At 63.7% G+C, this 24286-nt stretch overlaps 3 protein-coding genes across 4 annotated transcripts; 2 read left to right on the top strand and 1 right to left on the bottom strand.

Annotated features, from left to right (window-relative positions):
• The first annotated feature begins 6229 nt into the window (after positions 1 to 6229).
• On the top strand, positions 6230 to 8971 carry PLA2G3 (phospholipase A2 group III). Its single transcript, XM_063351143.1, has 7 exons — positions 6230 to 6665; positions 6757 to 6889; positions 6971 to 7105; positions 7216 to 7721; positions 7844 to 7973; positions 8116 to 8250; positions 8475 to 8971. Exons 1-7 carry the CDS (start codon positions 6230 to 6232, stop codon positions 8671 to 8673), a joined length of 1674 nt encoding a protein of 557 aa, XP_063207213.1. The 3' UTR covers positions 8674 to 8971.
• Positions 8972 to 9317: 346 nt separating this feature from the next.
• On the bottom strand, positions 9318 to 18035 carry INPP5J (inositol polyphosphate-5-phosphatase J). Its single transcript, XM_063351191.1, has 12 exons — positions 17071 to 18035; positions 15992 to 16102; positions 14383 to 14491; positions 13693 to 13809; positions 13447 to 13622; positions 12748 to 12859; positions 12241 to 12350; positions 11711 to 11900; positions 11320 to 11457; positions 10844 to 10936; positions 10503 to 10607; positions 9318 to 10387 (listed from the first exon to the last, which is right to left on the bottom strand). The coding sequence occupies exons 1-12, from the start codon at positions 17844 to 17846 to the stop codon at positions 9767 to 9769; spliced, it is 2658 nt and encodes an 885-aa protein (XP_063207261.1). The 5' UTR covers positions 17847 to 18035; the 3' UTR covers positions 9318 to 9766.
• Positions 18036 to 21653: 3618 nt separating this feature from the next.
• SELENOM (selenoprotein M) lies at positions 21654 to 24186 on the top strand. 2 transcript variants are annotated; one of them, XM_063350936.1, is made up of 5 exons: positions 21654 to 21938; positions 22018 to 22053; positions 22146 to 22180; positions 22749 to 22827; positions 23646 to 24186. In XM_063350936.1, exons 1-5 carry the CDS (start codon positions 21822 to 21824, stop codon positions 23778 to 23780), a joined length of 402 nt encoding a protein of 133 aa, XP_063207006.1. In that variant the 5' UTR covers positions 21654 to 21821; the 3' UTR covers positions 23781 to 24186. The 2 variants fall into 2 exon arrangements, with proteins under 2 accessions (XP_063207006.1, XP_063207005.1); XM_063350935.1 differs by lacking the exon at positions 23646 to 24186 and adding an exon at positions 22920 to 23622 and having other exon boundaries at positions 21679 to 21938.
• The last annotated feature ends 100 nt before the right edge of the window (positions 24187 to 24286 follow it).

Here is a 24286-nt window from a genome sequence, read left to right as displayed (position 1 = left end):
CCAGGAAGAATTAAAGCAAGATTGGAGGTGCTGTGAGTATCCAAAATGAAAAAAAAAAAAGCCACCTTCTGACCAGCACTTGCCCTTTCTTCAGGGATACTCCAATAGCAGATTTCTGGAAGAGCAGCTGGATTTGCTAATTAACTCAGTGGTTTTCCAGGCCAGGTTCATTCCTCATCCATGAGCTCCCTCTGCTGCTCATGAAACTTTGGTGCTACTGCAGAGCCACTGTCCCTGCCGGTGGCACAGGCACAGGAGACCGTCTCTGGCCAGGGTCAAGGCAGGTCCTGAGTCCTGGTCCCCTTCACACAATCCCTCAGGTCAGCAACGTTGCCTTGGCTCCAGGCCCTGGGGCTCTCTCCACGAATCGCTGCTCTGTCACTACTGACACCCTTTAACGCCCTTGGACACAGCTGGCCTCATCCTGCTGCTGGTAAGCATCTGCAGCTTCTCCTCTGGAGGCTGGTGCGGCTGTTCCTCAGGCTTGTCCTCTGTAGAAGCTGCTGTAGAAATTGCACGCCTGTGTGTCTGTGTGTATCTGCCTTGTTTATAGGCTGGACCTACAAATGGGAAACGCAACAACCATTTCCTTTACCACAACCAGGGAAACTGGCTTTACAGGGAGATGTGTGAAGTTCAAGGAGGAAATCTCCTGCTTCTAGGCCTGTTCTTTGCTTGCACACAATGACGCCAACGTGATGTGGCTGTCTGTGGTCCAAGGCAGACGGGCTGCTGCCCTGCCAGCAGAAGGACCCCACGGGGCCGCCATGCTTCAGGTGGAGCTGGCTGCTCGGCCAGCCCCGACTCTGCCCACGCCGGCAGTGATGCAGACTTACATGCTGTAACCTCTTAGCTGTATTCTGCAGGTTAATGATTCGCCTAGCACAATAAAACACTTCCTGCTGTAGGCACCCACACCTCCCCATCAATTGCAGAAGGTCACAGTCAGATCCAACACACACAGCATTAAGCAAACGTGAAGCATGCAGGAATTTTTTTTCCTGTCAAGCTGTTTTGGTCCCTTCACCCCATTTCCAAAGAGATGAGAATACCAGCACGTGGTTTACCTTGGACACCAAAAGAAAGGAGACTGTGCTTTTCAGAAATACTCCAACCCTGTGACCTTTTCTGCACTCCAGCTTGCCAGCCCACATGATTTCTGCCAAGCCTCGACACACGCTGACGAGTGGGTCCCTGCTTCTGAGCTGCTGCTCCTCATGCTATTGGTCAGCCCAGGTCCTGCTGACTCGTCACTTGCCTGACCTTCACCTGGAAGTGCAGTGATACGTATCAGCCAGGTGCCAGCTTCTGCTTGCAGAGCTGCTTCCTTCTAGGTAGTTCCCATCATTTAAAGGCAGGCGTTCACCAGGGCAGTAAAACCCGGCGCCTCCCAAGCACACAATGGCACTGAGAAGTGCCCAGGGGCTACAGGAAAGCAGAAAATGGTGGGAATTTCCTCCTAGCATCAGGGTCTGACCACACAAGGAACCTGTGCCTCTTGGCGAGGTTTTTGGGGTAGTTTTAATCTTCGTTTTTCTTATGTTTGGCCTGTCTGTATTCTCTTACAGACCTGTCTGTTTAACAGACTCCATGGTTGGTTATTGCTGGAAGCCACTCCGGAAGCCTGGTGCACTGCCTTGCTGAGGGTGGCGATCATCTAGTCCCCAGCTCAAGCAGGGTCACCTACACCAAGCTGAGCAGGACCTTCAAGGTGCTCCCACGACCCTTGGAAAAGGCCTTGAGGGGGCTGCTCTCCCAGGTGAGGACCTGGGACAGGAGAGGACTCCAGTGAGCCACAGGACCTGCAGACGATCGTGGAGCCTGATCTGACTCCCTGTCATCTCCACAGCCAAGACTTGCACTGAAAATAGCCGATGGACCCAGCCCAGCTTCTGCACCAAGAGTCTGGCAAGCGCAAGAGAGAAGATAATTCCCCCTTTTTAATCCCTTCCCCCATAAACCTATATTAGAAAACGGATTCTAGAGGGATGGCCTTTCCTTAAGGGGCTCTGGGCGCACACCACACCCTGGCCCAAGCGCAGCCTCCCCGGGGCCAGGTGGGTGGGCCTGGCTGTGCATGCGGAGCACCCGCGGACACCAGTGCAACCCCCAGCACAAAACGCTGCTCTCCCCTAGGGCCAGGGCTGCGGGGCAGGGGCGAGTCAAGCCCACCAGCCCAGCCTCTGCTCCCAGGTGGCAGCCAGGGAGCAGACAGATGCCGCGAAAGCAGCAGAAGAGCCTGACCCCTGCCACATCCCAGTGCCACCGACTGACGGAAAGACTGAGCTCTGTTCCTGTCAGCCCAGCCACCCTGATCCAGCAGAGTGGGGTGGAAGCTGCTGCGTGCTGAGCGGGCCCGCAAAAGCATGACGGGGTGGCCCTGGCATGGGGTTTGGTGCCGAAGGAGGGGACCCAGGTGGGACAAACATGTGACACGAAGCCGTGGCTCAACCCAGGCTCTCCAAGGCAGAAGAGGGTAATGGATGTGGTGGCAGCCAGGCAGAGGCTGTGTCGGCTGCCAGCTGGGGAGTGCCAAACCACTGTGTCCCAGCAGGGGATGGAGGGACTTGTGGGTGCAGGGCAGAGCCCGCACCAGCCCTCAAGAGTCTCCCCTGGGTCTGGAAGCTGGTTGAATTGACAACCTCAGCTCGGATGTGAAATAACTGCATCATCCCTTCGTTTGCTCCAGCTCTTGTTTCGGCTTCCAAGAAATCTGGCCACATAAACAAGTTGTTTCTCTGCTCTGCCTTCCGTGTCCGGAGCCCTGGATGCCCTATTGAACAGGATGGACATGTGTTCATCCTTTCTTCTTTTTATCTCCACAAAGTTGTAAGTTCCGCCTTGGAACAGTGGAAAGTAGAACGGCTCCTATCCAGTACTGCAGCGATTCCTTATGCAATACTACCGGGGATGCCCCATAGCGGTCCTTGAGCCACTCATTTTTTTTCCATGCGGGACCTGCCTGGGGTCGCCCCGATCTCTGCTGAGCCGGCTCCCCTCCCTGCTTGCACTGTGAAAAGCTCAGGCTCCTCCAGCTCTGCCCTGGGCCCTCAGAGAGGGGAGCGCCGTGCCTCCCCCATCCACTGGTGCCTCTCCTGAGGGGGCACGAGCAGGACGGGGCTGGCAGCACACACGGTAAACATGCTTGCAAGCCCGCAGGGAGCCAGCGCTGCTGGCCGACGGGGGCAAAGGGCAAGGCTGGACACGGCGGCAGCTGGGGATGTGTCAGCTCTGGGACATGGACAAGGACCGGATCCGCAGTCACCCGCACGGTCCAGACATCCAGCTCCTGCCCACAGGATCTCCCCGTAGGAGGCATCACCCCAATGCCCGTGCTGGCCTGGAGATGCAAAGGGAGAAGGAACAAGCCCTGTCATGACCTCAAGTCCAGGGCAGATAAGGTCCCACTTCTCCTACCCTCCTCCAGCCCAGGGAAGCCCAGCTCCAGCGCCGACCAGCTCGATAGCCCGCACCAGCCTAGTTCAAGTATGTCTTTCTTGTACTGGGGAACCCCAAATGGGACATGGCGCACAGAGTAAGGGGGTAGAATTGCTTCACTGGCTCACCCCTGCACTCCTGCCAACCCAGCCTGGGATCCGCTGGCCACCAGCATCTTTGCCAGAGCCCGGCGCTCCCCCGCTGCAGGCTCAGCAGAGCCCCAAGCGCTGCAGCAGCGCCGGCAGTGCGGGCAGAGCAAGCCCTTGGCATCTCAGTCCCGTGTTGGCCTTGCCCATGGCCTTGAGCCACGTCAGCAGCGCCAGGCGCAGGTCTGCACGGCACTGCCCGTCGGGGCAGGCAGCCCAGAGTCAGCCCCACACTCCAGCCAGACCCCAGCCTCAGCCCAGCAGCAAGCAGCAGGGCGGCAGCTGCCTGGTAAGGCAGTGGGGTGCTCTGCGCCGTGGGGCCAGCCATTCCCCCCCCCAGCCCTGCCAGCAGCTTGGTGGGTGAAGGCCAGAGCGCGGAGCGTCCCTCCTTATCCTCCATTATCTTCCAGACAAACCCAAACCGGGTCCTGGGTCCCTGACATGCTCACACACTTGGCAAGCCGAGGCTGCACCGTGATGACAGCACGAGGCTCTCCCCACAGGGCTCCCGCGGGCTGGCATGGGGCAGCTCCGGGGTGCTGGGGGTGCAGGGGACAGGAGCGCAGCGCGGTGTGGCGGAGCCCACGGCAGGAGGTCTCTGGGGCTCCCAGTGGTGTGGCTGAAGGCTGGTTTCCCCGGAGCCAGGGTACCCCCTAGCAAAGCCCTTCCCCAGCACCAGTACGCCAGCCCTCGTCCTGCTTGGTGAACCCTCCAGGGTGGAAACGTCCTTCCACAGGACAGGGGCCACGCGAACCTAGAGGTGGCCTCACCAGGTGACACAGCAGCTGGGAGACCTTTGCGACACCTCAGGCGATGTCATGGGTGGCACACGGCAGCCATATCACAGCAGCAAATTGGACTCTGCACCGTCTGTGGCGTTGGCCTCTGTCTGTGCTGTTAGGGAAATCCTGATAAGGTGAGATAAGGCTCCACTGCCGAACCCTGTCTGACAGCCCCCGGCTACTCTGCAGCACTCCCAGGCGCATGGGGCTCTGCAAATTGTTCTCCCCAAGCCCCTGGCATGCAGAACCCTAGCAGGGCACAGCATCATCCCAGACAAGTAAATAAACCCCAGCCCAGATCTGGAAGCACGAGCTGCACCAGAGGACTCATGGTGGCTCACCCTGCTTCCTTCCTCGCCTTTCAAGCCCCTGTCTGGCCCCGCCTTGGCAGAAAGAAGTGAAGCCAGACCCCAGTGGACCAATTCCCTGGGATCCCTCCGGGATACAGCAGTGATACTGCAGGACTGAGGGTTCCCAGCCCCACCAGCCACGCTGAGCAAGGTTCCCCCGGGGCACGGGGGCTCTAACCAGGGGGATGACAGGGTGGGGCAGGCACTGGGGGACGTGAGCGCTGCCCTGCAGGCCAGCCACACTGCCAGGGTATTTCCAGGGGAGAGACATCCCGGTTCCCAGTGGGGAAATGTGTCAACTCAGGCTGGGCCACCAGCTGGAAAGCAGCTCTGCACGGCCAGACCTTGGGATCCCGCCGGGCTGAGCAGGAGCCAGGGATGTGCCCTCGCAGCAGAAGCCACCGGCGGCCCTGGCTGCAGTGGGCAGAGCGCTGCCAGCAGAGCCGGGGGGGAGCACCGGTGGGGGACGGGAGGGACACGTCACTGTGTCCTCTCTAGCCTGGGCTCACTGGGGCAAGACATGGACTTGCTGGGGCGACTCCAGCAAAGGGCCATGATGGTGGTGAAGGGCCTGGAGCATCTTTCCTGTGAGGAGAGGCTGCGACAGCTGGGTCTGCTCAGCCCGGCGCGGGCGAAGTTTGGGGGGATCTTATTAATGTATAGAAATACCTGCAGGGAGGGTGCAAAAAGCACAGAGCCTGGCTCTTCCCAGTGGTGCCCAGTGACAGGACAAGGCACAACGGGCACAAACTGGGACACGGGAGGTTCCTTTTGAACAGCAGGAAGCGCCTTTGTACCGTGAAGTTCAAGCACTAGCACAGGGTGCCCGGGGAGCCTGCGGAGCCTCCGTCCTTTGAGACACTCGACGCCTGGCCAGACACGGTGCTGGGCCCTGGGGCGGCTTCAGCGGGGGCTGGAGAGGGCGGGAGCTCCGCGGCCTGTACCGTACACAGCATCCCCCTGCACGCACCGGCCCGCGCCCCGCGCAGGTGCATACGCGGGGTTGGGCGCGCGGGGGAGACGGGCACCCGCTCACCCCCCACCCCCCGCAGGGCACGCGCGTGCACGAGGCGGCTGTGAAGCCACCTGCACGCACCGGCACGCACACCGCCGCCCGGCGCCGCTGCCCGCCTCGGGGTTCTGCAACCAGAACCGCAGCCGCAGGTTCCGGCGGAGCCGCAGCTGGCGAGGCGTCCAGCCCGGGGTGCCCAGGGAGGGGGTGCACGGGCAGAGGATGCCCGGGACGGGGCGGGGGGGGGGGGGGGTAGGGGCTGTGCGCGGGCGGGGTGGGGGGAGTCCGACAGGGGCCACACGGGAGGGGGCCGGCCCGGGCGGGGGGGGGGGGGGGGGGGGGGGGCCGGGCGGGGGTTACCGGCTGCGCCCCGCCGCCGCCGGCCTTCCCCCGGGGCGGGGCCGGCGCGGCGCGGCCCAATCAGCGCTGGATCCGCCGCCGGGCGCGTGCTTAAAGCCGGGCGCGCGGGGCGGGGGGAGGGTGGGCGCGCGGCGCCGCGGGATGTGGGCGCGCGCGCTGCTGGCCTGCGCGGCGCTGTGCGTGTGCGCGCGCGCCTGGCCCGGCGGCGCCGTGTGCGCGCGGCGGGCGGTGGGCGCGGGCGGCGCGCGCTACGTGGCCTTCCTGAGCGCCGGCCCCGGCCCGGCCGCCCTGGTGGAGAGCGCCTGGGCCGGGCGCGGCCGCCTCCGCGCCTGCTGGACCCGCCGCGACCCGCGCCTGGTCCGCGCTTTCCGCGCCGCCTGCGCCCGCCGCCCGCACGCCGCCCCCGGCGCCGCGCTGCGGCGGGACTTGGCCGCGCTCTGGCGGCGCCGGGCCGCCTGCGCCGACCCCGCGCCGCCCGCAGGGCTCCCCCCCCGCCGCCGCCGCCGGCGGGGCTGGACGCTGCCGGGCACGCTGTGGTGCGGCGCCGGCAACTCGGCAGGAAACGCCAGCGAGCTGGGTACGGGGGCGGGCGGGGGCGGGGGCGGCGGCGGCGGGCGCGCGCTCCCCACCCTCCCGGCGGGGCCGCGCTCACCGGCTGCCGCCCGCAGGTCTGTTCCGCGGCCCCGACCGCTGCTGCCGGGAGCACGACCAGTGCTCGGCGCAGATCGCGGCGCTGCAGTTCAACTACGGCATCCGCAACTACCGCCTTCACACCGTCTCCCACTGCGACTGCGACGCCAGGTGCGCCGGCGGCCGGGCCGAGAGCGGGGGGGCCACGCCGGGGGCCGCCGGGCCTCTTCACCGACCCCGTCTGCCCCGCAGGTTCCGGCAGTGCCTGCTGGCCCTCAACGACACCATCTCCAACATCATCGGCGTCACCTTCTTCAACCTGCTGGAGGTGCCGTGCTTCGTGCTGGAGGAGAGCGAGGAGTGCGTCCAGTGGCACTGGTGGGGAGGGTGAGTGCCCCGGGGGCGGCCCCCCCGCGCCCCGCCTGCCTGCCCCGAGGGCTGCAGCAGGGCACGTCTGGGGCTGGTGTGCGGGGCCTTATGGCACGCGGTGTCCCCAGGTGTGAGCGTTACGGTGTGGTACCCCTGGCCAGGATGGTGCAGCAGAATCAGTACCACCACAGCCTGCCCGCGCAGGAGACGGGCAGCCCTGCTGCGCAGCCCCCGGGCAAGGGAAAGAAGCCCTCTAGAGTAGGGCGCAAGCGGCTCCGACAAGGACTGAGGCAAAAGCCTGGGCTCCTCCAGGCACAGAGACCTGCGACAGCCCAACAGCCGTGGGGCCCAGGTGCCTTGTCCCCTGCGTCCGCCAGGGACAAGGCTGAGCCCACAACCAGGCACCCAGCAGCGCAGTGGAGGCTGGAGCCCAGTGCCCCACCAGCAGTGACCGTGTTAGAACAGGACCTTGCTGGAAGAAAGCGACTGCCAGGAGGAGCACAGCACGGGGCTGGGGGCTCAGCGCGCCCTGCCTGCATGGCCCGCACTCAGGATGGCAGCATCGGATCCAGCCTGGCCACAGGGTGCTGCGGAGCCACCCTTGTGCCCGCCGTGAAGGAGCGCAGGCGGCCCGGTGAGTCGGTGCTGGGGGCAGAGCGTGCACTGCGGCGGGCAGAGCGCGCACCAGGCGTCCCAAGGCCTCAGCCCGGTGCAGCTGCGTGCCAGCAGAGCCCCTCACCACCCCGCTGTCCTCAGGCCTGCCCAGGGCGTGCAGGCGCTACAAGCACCTGGATAAGTGCAAGCACCAGATCGCCCCTCATGAAGTGAAGTACCAGCTGCGCAACACAGGCACCCAGATGCTCTTCCACTGCAACTGCACTCGCAGGTGCGTGCCCAGGAGGAAAAGGCAGGGCTTTTCCCACCATCGCAGGGCACTGTGCAGACAGTTTGGGGTCAGGTGAGGTGGGACCCAGCCACATGCCCACCCTGGCCAGCAGCTGCTGACTGCTGCCCTCCTGTGCCCGCAGGCTGGCACGGTCCCTGCGCAGGGCGAGGGACCTCAGTGGCATGGAGGTGGCTGTCCTGGCTGACCACATGGCCATGAACTGCTTTGTTCTGGAGCCGACCACTGACTGCAGCCCAGGCAAGGGGCCACAGGACAAGTAAGTGAGGAGGGTCAAGGGAGGGTGGCCTGTGTGGGGCTTCCTACCCTGCGTGGGCAGGAGGGATGCCCTGGTGGGGCTGGGTGCTGTCCTGCAGGCTTGGCATGAAGTTGGCATTGCAAGCGTTAGCCCCTGTGCTGCTGCGTTGTGAGTGGTGGGTGGACAGCAATGGCTGTCAGTGGTGCAGTGTTACAGTGATGCTCACAGCTTTGCTTCTCCGGCAGCTGTAACACAACAACCCGAGCTGTGCTAGTACCTGCGCGGCACCTCAAAAAGACCCTGAGGTGCTGGGGTCTTCCACATGCGACCTCCAAGGCCAAGCATCCAGACTGGAAGACACAGGACAGTGGTGACACCCTCTATGAGCGATGCCTGCAGCTGGCCTTGGAGCAGAAGCCGGGTGCTTATGTGGTGCCCCGATGATGCCCGAGAAGCACTGCCTTGCATGGGGAGGAGGACATGCTGTGCAGCAGCCACAGGGTGGAGATGCTTGATTTCTGGTTCTTGAGACAAAGGATGGCACTGAGCATGGCTGCTGGCATGACTATGGAGCTGGGGGGGGTCACAGCTGGAGCAGAGGGACTGAGAAGCCACTCAAGGAGCTGTGGCTGCAGGGGGTGGCTATAGCTGCCACTCATAAGCACCAAAGCGCAGGGAAAGGAACAGGAGGGCTTGGGAAAGGGGAAACTCAGTATCTCCCTTCCCTGTTGTCCCAGGAGGGTAGGGCAGGTTCCCCCCACCCTTGGATTTGTGCCTCTTCAGCTGGGGGGGGGGAAGGGGGGAAAGGGTGGGGGGCAAGCCCTGTAGGGTGATCCTGGCCCCCTTCCCCAGACAGGCTGGGAGGGGATCCGGGAGGGCTGGGGTCTGCTCTGGTTCCCAGCCCTAGAGCAAGGAGCGGGTAGCAGCCAGGGGTAGGCCCAGGGCTCTGTGTGCAGCAGAAGATGAATAAAGGGTGATGTGAGCATGGTGTGTGGTGCCAGGGCTGAGCCCGCTGCTCCTGTTCACACTGCGCGCCCCCCCACCCCCGGGGCTGATCCTGCACGCCTGCAGTAAGCACAGTGCAGCTGGGGTGGGCCAGGATGGTTTATTTTGTCATTTGCACTACGTCCAAGGCTGAGGCACAATGGAGGCAGCAGGGAAGGAGCAAGCTTTGATCTCAGGGGTACCCTGGGGTGGTCCTCACTCTATGCCCATCACCATTGCCACCAGAACCCTGCCCTGGCCTCCTGTCCCACCCCAGGTGCGAGGCCAGCCTTTCTCCCATAGGACTGAAGGGTCTTGCACTTTGAATTTCACAAGGGGCTTCCCCCCTACACACACACTGGACCAGCCTTGCCCTCCCCTGTGACGCCTCCCAGCCCTGCAAGGGCCAGGGCAGCAGCTCAGGCTGGGGGGAGCAGGGGGAGGCCCCTGCCAGGCACACAACGGGGGTGAGGGGTCACTGCAATAAATAAGGGAGGGACGTCTCAGCAGGAAAGTACACAGCAAGGGTGCTACAGGGAAGGGGGCCACTGCATCAGCGGCCCATGGCACAGCTATGGCTGTCCAGCTCCTGGGGGCTCCTTCCCTCCTTTGGGGAAGTGCTGCAGCCTGGGGGGCTGGTGGGGCTCATCCTCCGGCAGGGGTAGCCCTGATCTGCACTCTCCCTCCGCCGGCCCATGGCCTGGTCAATCATCTCCAGGCGGAGAGCGGGCAGCAGGCCCAGGTTCCTGGGGTCAGCCCTGGCCAGGGGGTTGTCAGCAGAGACACGCCGGGAGCCACCCCGCTCCTGCGCAGTCTGGTAGAAGGAGCTGCCCTCCTGGCTGTCGGCTGCCCGCCCTAGCTCCTTGGCTTTGGCTCCACAGCACCCCGGCTCCTCCTGGGGCAGGTGGATGGTGGGGATGTCCCCAGGGAGGCCTCGGCGGCTCTGGGGTGAAGGGCTGCGGCTTGTACCCCTGTCCCTGCTCGACGGCCGCAGGATGAGGCCTTGGAACTTGGCCAGGCTGGGGCTTCGGCTCCGGTGCCGTTTCATCTTGCCCGGGCTGGGGCTACGGGATTTGGGGGCCAGCAGGACAAGCGTGCTGTCATCCTCCTCTTCTGAGCTGCTGCCTGAGCTGTCTGTGGGGCTGCTGCCCTCCTCCGACCTGGGCAGGGAGATCTGTACCCCTGCATCAGCACTGCTGGCTGATCCACACAGGGGGCTGTGGGGGACCCCTACACACATACCCCCTGCCTCCCTCAGCCCCTCACCCTTGCCTCTTGGCCATGCTGACCTGGAAGGGCTCAGTCACGCCAGCGATGCTGCTGGAGGTGTTGCTGTAGTATCCAAGTATGTACTCGCCCTTCCCCTTGGGAAGCACCTCCTCCGAGAACATCACCTGCAGCCCAGAGACAACTGATGGGCACCAGGGATGGGCACCAGGGATGCCCCTTCCCACTTCCAGCCCCAACTGAGAGCAGAAATCCCTGACGCCAGCACAGTGGGCCTACCCAAGGCTCAGCACAAAATAATAAGGAGCTGCCCTCCTGCCCCATGAGGGGCACAGAGGGGCCGTTGTCCCCCCACCATGGGGCACATGCGCCCAGTGAGACAGCAGGGTTGGCCCCAGCTCACCTGTGCACACAGCTGCTTCTCCAGGCAGCGCTCTCCGTCATCGCTCCTGGCCCAGACATAGGACACGTAGTCTTTAGGATGCCGAAAACCCACCTGTGTGCACGTACATGGGAGAACGCAGGTGAACAAGGGAACATCAGCCCTGCTCGGCACCATCTGCCACACCTGGACTTTGCTCTCCTCTCACTCAACCCCCTCTCCTTGCACAGGAGCTGCCTGGCACCCACCCCGCAGTGCCCTGGCCCCCAGGAGTGCCAGGCTTTGAACCCCACGGGGCCCAGAACAAGAGGAAGAAGGAACTGCTGGATCCGAGCCTCATGAAGCAGGGCCAAATCCTGCTGCTCCGAGGGCCCGCAAGAGCAGAGAGCACAGGTCCACGCCATGCACTCCTGTGTCCACTGGCAGGGGGTAGCTCAGAAGGGACCCCCGCGGTGCTATGCAGTGCTCCCCACCCCCTCCAGCCCCCAAGCCCCTACCCGGTAGAGTCCTATCCAGTCCCAGGAGCTCCGGTGGAAGCCAGCAGCCATCTTGTACCTGACAACTGCTTGCTCAGGCCTGCTCCATTCGTCAGCCACATAAATCTCAACCGGAGGCTTGTCTGCCTTGGAAGCAAACTGTCAGAGACACATACATGGTAAACAAGGGCATGCCAAAGAGAGCCGCCCCTGCTGCCCAGGGCGCCTGGCTAGGGCTGGGCCCTCACGCATAGACCAACAGCAGGCCCCAGCCACAGTGGCAAGACAGCCAAGCTTACCAAACAAAACCAAAATAAGCCCCACACACCCCATCACACGCTGCACATGCTGGCTGGGCTTCTCACCCCTGTAGCTCCTGTCTGTGTGCCCCACGGCTGTGGGCAGTGCTCACCTGCACTGCAAAGATGGCAGCTACCGGCTTGTGGTCGCTGATGCTGTACTCCATGTGGCTGCAGTAGCAGAGCTGGCTCACCGACAGCACGCTCCGGCTGGGCCGGCGCCCGCCCGCACCAAGCCCGACACTGGGAGATTTGATCTTCCAGAGGATGCGGTCAGTCCAGGCAGGTTTTCGCTTCTTGGCACTGCGGGGCACAGAGGGGCATCTCTTGCCTGGCAGGGGGCAGCGGGCTCCACCCCAAACTGCCTCCCCCTAGTACTACAGCACGTGTGGGCAGGGAATGCAGTTCGTCTTGGCACACGGTTCAGTGTGGCTGCAGGGACAGACCTGCGCTGGCACCAGCACGACAGTTGCGTTCCAGCCTGCCACCCCCAGAACAGCCTGTGCCCGCCCCAGCGTGGCTCCCCGCGTCCATCCACAACGTCACCAGTGCCCGCCCTGGCTCTGAGCCCCAGCACTCTTGCATCTCTCAGCCATGCCACCCACTCCCAGGCCCAGCACACACTTGAGCTCTGCTCTCCTACCTGCTGTCATACTTGTTGGTGCCCACGTCAAACTTGAAGGTAGGCGGGAAGTTCAGGGGTCCTTCCTGAAAGCCACTGAGGACAGGCCAGGTGCTCTTGGCAATGTTCAGCTGTGGGAAAGAGAGCAGGTCGGGGAGCACACCAGACCCCATGGCCAGACCCCTCCGCAAGCCCCCCAGACCTCTCCACCCACAGCACGCAGTCATCCCTGCCCCACTGCTGCCAGTCCCACAGAGCTCTTGGGGTTTGTCCATGCCACGCAAGCAGCAAGTCCGTAGACCCGATGCCCCAGCTCCTCCTAGCACACTGATAAAGGAAGCGCGTGCCCAGCTCCCATAGAGACCATCCTGGGACTGTGCTGCCCCTTCCCCACAGAGCCAGGACCCTTTGCACCGCAGAGGCAGCAAGGGGACATGCCCTGTCCCACAGCTGCACGTGCAGTTTTGATAAGAGCCCAGTGCCACGCAGGGCCCTGTGGAGGCGCAGCGGCATGCCCATCCCTCTCACCTGGTCCTTCTCCCAGAGCTGGCTCAGAATGTTGCTGTCGATGGCGTACTTCACAAAGCGGATGTCAAGGCTCTCGATGCGGAAGTTGAGATCCCCAAACCAGAACACAAGGCTGTGGGTGGGAGGGAGGGCGACGGGATGGAAGGGCAGAGGCTACGGGAGCCGGGCAGCACAGCAGGGGGAAAACATCCTCAGCCTGCAGCACAGGCGCTCTCAGAAGCGCCAGCGAAGGTCAGCACTCAGCCAACTGCCTGGCCAGCTGCCAGCCCTGCCAGGATTCCTCACATAGGACCATGCACCATTAACCAAAGGGGCCTGACTTCCCTGGGCAGAAACCAAGGGTGGAAACTTCCACCATAAAGCACCTACCGGAGTCCGACTGCACAGCCAAGACACTGGGGCAGAGCCGGGCCCCCCACCTCACCAGTCCCAAACCCAACAGCACCAGTATGGCAGGAGCTGCACCAGGCCAGGATGTGCCCCAGGGGAGACCAAGGACCCCTCTTAACACCTACCCCATCGTGCTGGGTCCCCACTGGGCCACAGGACGGTCTTGTAGCTCTGCAGACAAGACCCCATTCTCCAAGCTGTGCTGGGATTCAGGGGACAGACCCCAGACCCTATCTGGAAGCGGTCAAGGATGGGGGCTGGCACTAAAGCCCTGGCCCAGACTGGGGAGCAAAGTGGTGGGGTACGCACTCGTGGTCCAGGATGCCGCTGGCAGCATGCCCCTCAAACTGCTGCATGTGCAGTATGGTGGCAAAGTCCTCCTTGCGCTGCTCCGCCTTCTCCAGGTGTGCTGGCAGGTGGCAGTTCAGGAAGCAGACCATGTGGCCGAAGATGGAGAGACGAACGCTCACCCCACCCTTGTTGCCCTGCACCAAGAAAAGCCCATGATTCCTCGGGAAGCCAGCCCCTTGCCACCTCCCCTGGGGCCACACTCACCCAGTAGCCTCCCAGCCCCGTCCTCGTGCAGTCTGTCTGGATGTCCTGCAGGAAGGGGAGGTGGTAGTATTTGGCAAATACCAGTAGGATCACACCTTGCATACGGACCGTGCTGACCTGGAATGAGAGCAGGGACTGAAGCAGGGATGGTAGCCACAGCAGAGCCTGTAGAAGCAGGGACAACTTCCCCCACCTCCAGCGCATAAGGGCAGTACCTCCATCCTTTGCATGCCCCTCATCTTGCAGATGACTAACAGCACATTTAGTTCAGAGATCTACGCACGCCCTCCTGAATACTGACAGCTGAGAAGCCCAGCAATGCTAAGGCTCATGTATGTTCTGGGGCAAGTGCCCTGGGACCCACAGGCTGCTGCCAGAAGCACAGACTTGTTCCCACATTCACCTCCTCGCTCTGCTGCGATGCAGCGGGCAACAAGAAGTGTCCCCAAAGCACCACAGGGGAAGCCTAAGGCACAGGAAAGGAAGCAGGGTGGCACAGGCTAGAGGGCACACTGGTGAGATGCACCACTAGCCCTCAGGTCAGGCCCCACACACTGCCTGGATGGCAGCAGTCCGTCCCTCCAGCAGTCCATCCCTCTGTCCCTGCAGTCCAACTCTCCCTCCCTGTGCCCCACCTGCCTGGCAGGCAGAGGGAACACCGGCCGCCCAGTCCCTTTGGGACCTCCTTACCAGGACGAAGTGGAAGGGACTCAGTGCATCCATGAAGAGCTCACTCCACTGATCTGTGAAGAGGGCATCCTTCAGGCGCTTGTTTATCTTAGAGTTCACCTCTTGCAGCCTGTGAGGAAAGGGACAGGTCCCTCAGCCACACCAGGGAGGTGTCTGGGTCCCAGCTATCAGGAGCTCCTTGGGAGAGGTGCCAAAGCACAGCGCTGGGCAGCTGGGCCAGGGCAGGAATGGCAGTTCAAGGGGGGTTTAGAGCACAAACCAGCCATATTGTCGCTCCAGTGATACTGGGCCCTGTGCTAGCAGAAGGCACAAGTGGCCCTGAACCCACAAGGCAGGAGCAGTTCAGCTGCACAGGGCTGGGCAGCACTCTAGAGCCTATCTCTAGGTGCAAGAGGGGCTTACAGGACATTTCAGCTGCATTGGTCTCTACAGAGAGGCCAAGTCTCACCGGTACTTCAGCTCACGATGTCCAGATGCATCCTAGCCACCTCAGAGCAGCAGCAAACAGAAGGTTAATAGTGCTCCTCCCAGCTCAGCAATTAGTGAAGAGAGGGAAGGATAATGTCCACAGAGAACAGCAGAATCAGGAAATGTCTTGCCCAAAAATATCAAGTACTCAGGGCACAAAAACATGGGTTAGAGGGAAGAATGCAGCCAGGCAGAGACGCCCTGGAGGTGGGGAGCAGCAGGACACAGTCCCAGGAAGTTCCTTGCTGTCAGCTACACCCCCTGCCCCATCCATCCAGGCTTGGGTCTACCTCCACAGCCCCACACAGTCTCATCCTGCTGGTCCGTAAGGCTGAGGGCACCAGGAGACTGTCTCCAACACAGCACTGTAGCTCAGGCAGCCTCAGCCTTACACCACTCTCTCCCCGGGGAGAGGAGCGCTGGGGGAGTCCCTGGGAGCATCCTGGAGGCAGATCCAGCTCCTCCATACTATGCCCACGGACAGAGGCCGCTTCTTGCTCCCTGTACAAAGGCAGCATGTCTCCCTGGTCTTCGCAGGAATCCACACATACCACAGCAAACCCTGAGGGACCAGTTTGCCCTTAGACTCTGGCAGAGCTTGCCTTGCCAGCCACGCCAATACAGCCTTACCACACCACCACAGTGCTGCCTTGCTAGCAGTTAAGTGTTGCCAGGGGCACAGGGCCAACCCAGCTGTGAGAGAACAGCAGATTCTTGCCCTTGAGGCCTGCATACCATGGGCAAAAGCTGAGATGAGGAAAATGCTCCCGGAGGACTCCGTCAGGCAAGTTAAATGCCTCTACGGACCTGACGCCAGGACTGACAGGGCTCACAGCAAGAGCAGCGCTCGCCGAGGCCCAGCTCTGCACAGCATAGCCAGCCACAGGCTCTTCAAGGGTTCAAGGCTGCTCAGGATTCAAGTATTTCAGTTCCTCTTAGGACTCCCATTTTACTAGGAGCTGATGCTCCATCACCTTTTCTGTTATTTTACCACTTGCGATGCACGCCCCTCCCTGCTCACCATGCCCCAGTGGACATTTGGGCTGCAGCTCTTCCATTCCCCACCCTCCATTGCTACAGGAATCCCAAAAAAAAAGGATGCGGCAGGGCAGGGAAGGGGCCCTGCACCTCACCCTCTTACCCAATGGCGATCATGTCCACATCATTTGTCTCGCCTGTGTTGAGGTGCAGCAGGGATGTCACATCATTCGGGGGCATGGCTGTGCCCACGTTCCAGGTGACCACTGTGATGCTTGGGAGGACAGAGGAAGAACAGGCTAACACTGTGGCTCAGAGGTCTTCCCCACCCCCAGTCAGCCCCCAGCTCCACCAAGGGAGCTTTCTGCCTGCAACAGCAGTGGACACAGCTGAAGCTCTGCTAGGGCACATACACCAGGTCCTTAACTCCCACGTGAGGGAAACGGGTCCTTGTGTCTAAATTCCCCCAGGGTCTGCACCTCAGTGCATGGCAAGCCCCGCTGTAACCCAAGCCCTGGTGAAATTCTAGAAATCAGCACAAAGAGCCCTCGTTTTCATCACCGACGACTGAGACAGGCAGACTGGCACAGCAGGCAGCCTGTAAGACAGGGTGTCCCCGGAAAACCGCTTCCTCTCCCTTCCCCAGGAATCACGCATCCCTCGGGCTCCTGGGGAAAAGGATCCAGACCTCAGCCCCCAGACTCTGCCCCAGAGCACAGCCAGCCCCAAAGGCCAGGCCATCAGATGTCACAGCAGCACTGCAAGCCCCAACAGCGGTGTCCTTCACCAGTGCAAAGCCACCATCAGTCACAACACATTAATGCCATTACGCAGCATGCGCCAGCAGCCCGCGGGCTCTTTCGGCAGTGCGAGGATGAGTCTCAGTCACAGGGGACGTGTTCCAGCAGCAAGGGAGGGTAGCGCCACATCATTTCCAGAGCTCAGGGGCAGCAGGGGCAGATGGCACTCGCTCCACAGCCTGTGCCTCTGACACGCCACCCCACGCAGCACCCGCTCCCCTGAACACTGCCTGCGCAGACAGCGGGCACTGGGCACCCTTCCCCCCAGTGAACCCTGCTCATTCATAGCCCCTCACCCCAGATCTCCTCCAGCTGAACACCATCCACAGCAGGAAGAAAGAGGCAACTCCGGCCCAGAGGCTTCGCTCGCTGCTTCGCAGCAAGGCTAGCTTCAGCCCAGCATCACTCCCCCCTGCTCTCCCCCCACAGCAACACCGCTCACCAGAACGAGCCATCCTCCGGGACCCTTCCCGAGCAGCCGAGGAGCGTGTTGCAGGAGTCGCTGGGGCTTGGCAGGCCAAGGGACCTCCCGAAGAGGGAGAGCTCCTCCGGCTCCGGTTTGGAGAGGGCTGCCGGCTTGGACAGGCCCACCCGCCCGCTGGCGATGAACTCGCTGGAGACGGCTTTGGGCAGGATGGTGGCCCTGGGCGAGGAGCCCGCCCAGGCCGAAATGTGGTCGCTGGATTCCGCCTTGGGGAGCGTCTCCCTCCGCTCGGCGGGCACCGGCTTCCCGGGAGCGGCATGCTCCAGGGAACCGAGCTCGGGGAAGGCGGGCCGGCCCGGCGCCACCGGGGACAGCACGGCAGAGCGGGCCGGCGAGACTCCCGGGCTGGGGGGCAGCGGGAAGGCATGGGGCCCGCCAGCCCCCTCCGGCTGGGCCCGGCCAACCTCCAGCGACAGGGGCTGGGCAGCCCGGCCCAGGGCCCGCTCCTCGGGCCCACCGCGCTGCGCCTCCCCGGGCCGCGGGCAGCCGTAGGGGAAGGGGTCGCAGGAGGCGTCCGGCCGGGAGCTCCTGCGGGCGCCCGGGACGCCGCCGCCGAGGAAAGGCGCCGCCGGCGCCCCGCCGTCGGGCTGGGGCCGGACCGAGCTCCCGGGGCCGAAGGTCACCGGCCGTGAGGGGGGGGAGGCGGCGGGCGCGGAGCCCCGCGGGGGGCCGGGCCGGGGCCCCAGGGAGGCGGCCGAGCCCTGATCCGTGCTACCGCGCCGGGCCGGCTCCATGGGCGGGAGACCCGAGCGAGCGACCGCCCGGCCCGGCGCCGCGCTCCCCTCACCGCCCGGCCCGGCCCCACCGCGCTGTGAGCGCCCCCCGCCACCTGCCCAGCGCCTTAAAGGCGCAGGAGCGGCGCGAGCCACCCCGCCGCCCCGACCCCCCCGGCGCGCACCTGCCACCGCCCCGCCCCGCTCACGTGACAGCTGCTGCCCCGCCTCCTCCTCTGTGTCCCCCCCACCCCGCACCCCTCACCCCCTGCCCCTCCGCCGGCGCGAGGAGCGGAGCGGCCCCTGCGCGTACGCGGCTGTCCTGGCGCGCGCGCATCCGCCCGCGTGCGTGTGTGGCTGCGCGTGCGCGCACCATGGAGTCACAGCATGGTTCGGGTTGAAGGGACCTTAAAGCCCCCCCAGTGGCACCCCCTGCCCTGGGCAGGGACACCTCCCACCAGCCCAGGTCGCTCCAAGCCCCGTCCAACCTGGCCTTGAACCCCTCCAGGGATGGGGCAGCCACAGCTTCTCTGGGCAACCTGGGCCAGGGGCTCACCGCCCTCACAGCAAAGAATTGCTTCCTCAGATCTCATCTCAATCTCCCCTCTCCCAGTGTAAAACCATTAGCCCTCATGCTGTGGCTCCCCTCCCTGCTCCAGAGCCCCTCCCCACCTTTCCTGGAGCCCCTTTAGGGACTGGAAGGGGCTCCAAGGTCTCCGCGGAGCCTTCTCTTCTCCAGGCTGAACCCCCCCAGCTCTCTCAGCCTGTCCTCCCAGCAGAGGGGCTCCAGCCCTCCCAGCAGCTCCGGGGCCTCCTCTGGCCCCGCTCCAACAGCTCCGTGTCCTTCTGCTGTTGGTGCCCCAGCGCTGGAGGCAGCACTGCAGGGGGGTCTCCCAGAGCGGAGCAGAGGGGCAGAATCACCCCCGCTGGCCACGCTTCTTTTGATGCAGCCCGGGCTGCGGGGGGTTTCTGGGCTGCCAGCGCACGTTGCCGGGTCGTGTTGAGCTTCTCATCCACCAGCACCCCCAAGTCCTTCTCCGCAGGGCTGCTCCCAACCCTTTCTCTGCCCAGCCTGGATTTGTGCTTGGGATTGCCATGACCCAGGTGCGGGACCCTGCACTCGGCCTGGTTGAACGTCATGAGGTTGGCACAGACCCACCTCTCCAGCCTGTCCAGGTCCCTCTGGATGGCATCCCTTCCCTCCAGCACGCCGACCGTGCCACACACCTTAGTGTCATCGGCAAACTTGCTGAGGGTGCACTCGATCCCACTGTCCATGTCGCCAACAAAGCCATTAAACAGCACCGGTCCCAGTACTGACCCCTGAGGAACACCATTTGTCACTGATGACCACTGGGACATCAAGCCGTTGACTGCAAGGCTTTGAGTGTGGCCACCCAGCTGGTTCCTTATCCACCGAGTGGTCCATCCATCAAACCCATCTCTTTCCAATTTAGAGACCAGGATGTTGTGCGGGACAGTGTCAAATGCTTTGCACAACTCCAGGTAGATGATGTCAGTCGCTCTTCCCTTATCCACCAACGCTGTAGCCCCGTCATAGAAAGTCACCACATTTGTCAGGCATGACTTGCCCTTGGTGAAGCCACGTTGGCTGCCACCAATCACCTCCTGATTTTCCACGTGCCTTAGCAGAGTTTCTAGGAGGAAAATCCTGGAAATACATTCACACATGCGAATGCGTGCCTGCGTGTGTGTGCGCCTGTATGCGTATGCGCATGTGTTCCCGCGTGCACATGTGCCTGAGTGCCTGCATGCCTGTGTGCACGTCTGTGTGCGTATGTCCCTGTGTGCATTTTTGCGTGCGCGGCTGCGTGCACACCCGTGTGACCGCTGTGTGATTGCGCACCAGCGGGTGTCCCTGCTCTGCGGTGGGTGTGTTTGCAGCTGGCGGTGCCCGCTCACGCTCGCGGCAGCCCGGTGAGGTGCTGCGCGTGCAGCTGCACGTGTGCGTGTTGCACTCGCGTGCGGTGGTGCGGGTGTGGTGGTGGGCAGCTGTTTGCACAGGCAGGCGTGAAAGCGTCACATGGGTGCACTTCAGGTGCATCCACACTCGCGTGCGTCTCAGGGAGCGAGGGGACCCAGTAACACGGGGCACGGAGAGGGCAGAGGTCCCGGACATCTCCTACACCTCGGTCTGTACCAGCAAGACCAGCCTTCAGGAGCCCAGAGCCCGGGGAGGGCTGGAGCACGATAGGAAGAGGATCTTGGTGGAAGAGGACCTGGTCCATGGGCCCTGATGGGATGGACCCACGAGCGCTGAGGGAGCTGGCTCCTCTCATCGCAAGGCCACTCTCAATAATCTGGGATCAATCGTGGCAACTGGGAGAGGACTGGAGGAGGGCAAATGTCAATCCTGTCTTCAGGAAGGGCACAAAGGAGGACCCAGGGAACTAGAGGCCAGTCAGCCTCATCTCCAGCCCTGGGGAGGTGATGGAGCAGCTGGTCCTGGGAACCATTGCCAGGCACATGAGCAACGAGGAGGAGCACTGGGAGGAGTCATCACGGCTTCACGAAGGGGAAGTTCTGCTTGGCCAACCTGACCACCTTCTGTGATGAAGTGACTGGCTTGGCAGAGCGGTTTATGTTGTCTACCTGGACTTCAGGAAGGCCTTTGACACCGTCTCCCATCAGATCCTCCTGGAGACGCTGTCGATGTACAAGCTGGACGAGCAGATTTTGAGGTGCCTTGAAAACTGTCTGAATGTCTGGATTCAGAGGGTGGTGGTCAGTGGCACAAGGTCTAGTTGGAGGCCAGTAACTGGTGGTGTGCTCCAGAAGCCAATACTGGGTCCAGTCCTGTCTAACATCTTCATTACTGACCTGGATGATGGGGCAGAGTGCACCCTCAGCAAGTTTGCAGATGACACCCAACCGAGAGGGGGAGCCGATAAACCCGGGGGTCGTGCATCCACCCAGAGGGACCTGGACAGGCTGGAGAAACGGGCTGGCAGGAGCCTTAGGAAGGTGAACCAGGGAAAGTGCAAAGTCCTGCCCCTGGGGAGGAACAGCCCCAGGCACCAGGACACGCTGGGGGCAGCTCTGCAGGGTTTCCTGCTGGGCACCAAACCGGCCGTGAGTTCAGCGCGTCCTGGGCTGCACCGGGAGTGCTGTCAGCGCACCCAGCTCGGGATTTTCCCAGCGCGATTGTCATCCTGGGAGCTCGAGACTGGGTTTGTAGATATCGCACATATTTCGTTATTTTACTATTGATATTACTGATACTGATATTATTGATATTATTGATATTATTATTTTTAATATTACTCTTAATGTATCGTTAAAGCAGGTTTAGTTCATTTTCAAGCCCCAAGTCCCTCCCGCTTTTCCTCTCTCCCTTCTCTTCCGGGAGGGCGGAGGGTAGCGGGAGCGGCGGCGGTCGCTGCGGGGGCCGGCGCGGAGCGGGGGGGGCGCTCGGGGAGGGCTGCAGGCGCGTGCGTTCGCGGAGCGCGGGGTGCGCGCGCGCGGGGGGCGGCCTTGGTGGTGGGTGTGCGCAGGGGTGCGCGCGCCCGGGGGGGTGCGGGGGGGGATGGTGGTGGGGGGAGGGGGGGCGGGGGCTGCAGCGCGTCCGCGGGGTGTTTGCGGGGTGTGCGTCCGCGCGCGTGCAGAAAGCGTGCGGGCGTGCGAGCGCGCGAGGGCGCGTGAGCGCGAGGGAGGGCGTGAGTGAGTGCACGGCGTCCGGGCGTGCGCGCGTGGCGCGTGCGTGTGCAGAGCGTGTGTGTGAGTGCCGGGCGTGTGCGTGCGTGGGCGTGTGCGTGCGTGCATGGCGCGTGAGTGCGGGGGGGGGGGGGGCGAGCGCGCGGCCTGCGTCGGTGTGGGGGCTGCGCGTGGGAGCGCGTGCGTGACCGCAGGGCGTGCGTGTGTGTCACCGCGCGTGCACGCCGTGCGCTCAGCCCCTCCGCGGCCGCTCGCCGTGGGCGTGCGCGTGCCCGCCGGGGCGGGGCGTGCGGCGCGCGCGGCCGGTGACGTGGCGGCGGGATGCTGCGGGCGCTGTCGCTGTCGCTGCTGGTGGCGGCGCTGGCGGCGGGGGGCGGCCCGCGACCCCCCCGGCTCCGCGTGGCCGAGCTGCGGGACCTGGCGCGGGGCAAGGTGGAGGTGAGCGCGGGGCCGGCGGGGGGGCCGGCGGGGGCGCCGCTGTGGGGGCGCCGGGGTGACGCGGTGTCTCCTCCCGCAGAGCTGCGGCGGGTGACGGCTGAACCGCCTGAGGGAGGTAGGTGCCGCGGGACCGGGCCGGGCGGGGGCCGGGCGGGGCCGGGGCCGCGCCGCCGCTGAGCTGGGCCCGGCCGCCCGCTCTGCCCGCAGGTGAAGGCCTTCGTCACCCAGGACATCCCCCTCTAGTACCCGCCGGCGGCCGCGGCCGGCCTGCGCGGCGGGCAGTGCTCGGGGCGGGGGCCCTGCCGGGATGGGCGGCGGGGACGGGACACGGGACTGGACGGGGCCGGGATGTGGGATGGGGCGGGCCGGAGGACGGGACGGGACGGGACGGGATGGAGGACGGGACGGGATGCGATGGAGGACAGGGTAAGGGATGGGATGGGATGGGATGGGATGGAGGATGGGGTGGGCTGAGGGATGGGCTGGAGGATGGTACGGGATGAGGAATGAGATGAGATGGAGGATGGGATTCGATGAGGGGTGGAGGATGGGGTGGTTGGGGGACGGTATGGGATGTGACGAAGGATGAGCTGGAGGATGAGATGGGATGGGACAGGATGGTACGGGATGCAATGGAGGATGAGATGGGACAGGATGGGAGACAGAATGGAATTGGATGTAGGACAGGATGGGAAGGGAGGGAATGGGATGTGACACGGGATGGGATGGGATGGGATGGGATGGGATGGGATGGGATGGGGGGCTACATGGGTCTGCCCAGCACTGTCTGCTCCTTAACACACCACCCAGCCATAACCTGGAGATGAAGCACCTGCCCGGCGCTGACCCTGAGCTCGTGCTCCTCAGCCACCAATACAAGGAGCTGGAGGTGAGCAGGCAGCATGGCACCCGCTGCCGCAGCAGGGTCTGGGGTGGGTGGTGTGCTGCAGGTGCCGGGCTGCAATCCCTGTCTGCGTGCAGAGAATCCCCCTGAGCGACATGACGCGGGAGGAGATCAACCAGCTGGTGCAGGAGCTGGGCTTCTACCGCAAGGAGACGCCCGATGCCCCCGTGCCTAAGGAGTTCCAGTTTGCCCCTGCCAGGCCTCTGCCCACCCTGCCACCCCCGCAAGCTCCCACCCCTGAGAGCAAGACCCCACCCGAGCGTGACGAGGGAGAACACCCAGACCTCTAGCAAGGGCTGCTGCACTCGGGAGAGGGTCCTGCAGCCAGGCCCCACTGCGCAGGGACGAGGGCATTACAGCAGCTGGGGACAGTGCCACGGGGTGGCTGAAGTTGCTCCCGCTGTTTCTTGGTGCTGTGTAGCCTCTGCCCCAAGATTGCCCTGGGTGGCCCCAGCCTTGAGCAGGGGCTCCCTGAGCATCGAGGACATCCCGGGGGGTCCCGTGTACCTGTTGCTGCCCACCCTCTCCTGCAGCCCGGGTGGTATGGAGGAGCAGCGTTCTTTGTTCTCCCTCACCATGCCCCAAGGCTTAACTGACTCCTGGTGCTGGGCAGCAGTATCCTACCTGCGTGGGACAGGATGAAGCCCTCAGCAGAAAGCCCCAAGTGCTGAGGGTAGATGTGCTGAGTCCTGGAGGTGGGAGAGCTGCCCCGCGGGGGTTGTTGCTTTACACCCTAGCAGGGTTGTATCGAGCCCCCAGTAAAGCCCTTGTGTACAATCAGCTGCACTGTGTTGTCTTTCCAGGGAGGGCTCAGTGGGGTGCATCCCGCACTGCTCTGTACTGGGCATCAGGAGGAGCTGGGTGCCCCAGAGCCCCTCGCAGAGGTGGGAGGGGACAGCAGCATCACCCTGAGCGCACGACCACCGCTAGTGAGCTGACAAACCGTCCCCTGCATTAGCCATTCTGTCCTGTGCCGCCTTCTCCCTGGTGCAGTAGAAGCCCAGCTCCTGGTACGATGGAAGGATGGGGCACCATGGCTTGGGATGAACTGCCCATAGAGGGCTGGGGGGGAAGGGGGATAGGTGTGAGCCCACGAGCAGGCCCTGAAGTGCTGAGCCACAGCCCCATGGCTGTGCCGGGCCAGCAGGGACGTCTGGCCCTCGGCTGGGGAAGGGAGCAGGGCACAGCTACACCATCTGCAGACCTGGCCTCAGTGGTAGTGTGGGGTCTTGTCACGGTGCCAGGCCTGAGGGCGGTGGGGGCAGTGAACCAAGAGTCCTTGGCCAGGGTGGGACGCTGATGGTGCCCCTCAGCTCTGGGCATTGTCCCTGAGCAGGAGGAGCAGCGTGTGCCATGTCTCCCCCCGCGGCGGGTGAGCAGCGGGCCTGCAGGCAGAGGGGCTGGCTGCCAGCCCTTCCCGGGCGCTGCGGCGTGCCTTGCACTA

Source organism: Chroicocephalus ridibundus, chromosome 13 (genome assembly GCF_963924245.1).
Source record: "Chroicocephalus ridibundus chromosome 13, bChrRid1.1, whole genome shotgun sequence".
Classification (NCBI taxonomy): Eukaryota; Metazoa; Chordata; class Aves; order Charadriiformes; family Laridae; genus Chroicocephalus; species Chroicocephalus ridibundus.
Note: the sequence above shows the minus strand (reverse complement) of the source record. Positions and strands in the feature narration are given on the sequence as shown.

What these genes read in the sequence shown, in the direction of transcription:
- INPP5J (XM_063351191.1), bottom strand. Translation starts at nt 17,846, where the DNA reads ATGGAGCCGGCCCGGCGCGGTAGCACGGATCAGGGCTCGGCCGCCTCC. An exon ending in CCGGAGGATGGCTCGTTCTG is followed by an intron (nt 16,103 to 17,070) that starts GTGAGCGGTGTT and finishes TGTCCTCCCAAG; the next exon opens with CATCACAGTGGTCACCTGGA. An exon ending in AGCTCTGGGAGAAGGACCAG is followed by an intron (nt 12,351 to 12,747) that starts GTGAGAGGGATG and finishes TCTTTCCCACAG; the next exon opens with CTGAACATTGCCAAGAGCAC.
- PLA2G3 (XM_063351143.1), top strand. Translation starts at nt 6,230, where the DNA reads ATGTGGGCGCGCGCGCTGCTGGCCTGCGCGGCGCTGTGCGTGTGCGCG. An exon ending in CACTGCGACTGCGACGCCAG is followed by an intron (nt 6,890 to 6,970) that starts GTGCGCCGGCGG and finishes TCTGCCCCGCAG; the next exon opens with GTTCCGGCAGTGCCTGCTGG. An exon ending in GGCAAGGGGCCACAGGACAA is followed by an intron (nt 8,251 to 8,474) that starts GTAAGTGAGGAG and finishes CTTCTCCGGCAG; the next exon opens with CTGTAACACAACAACCCGAG.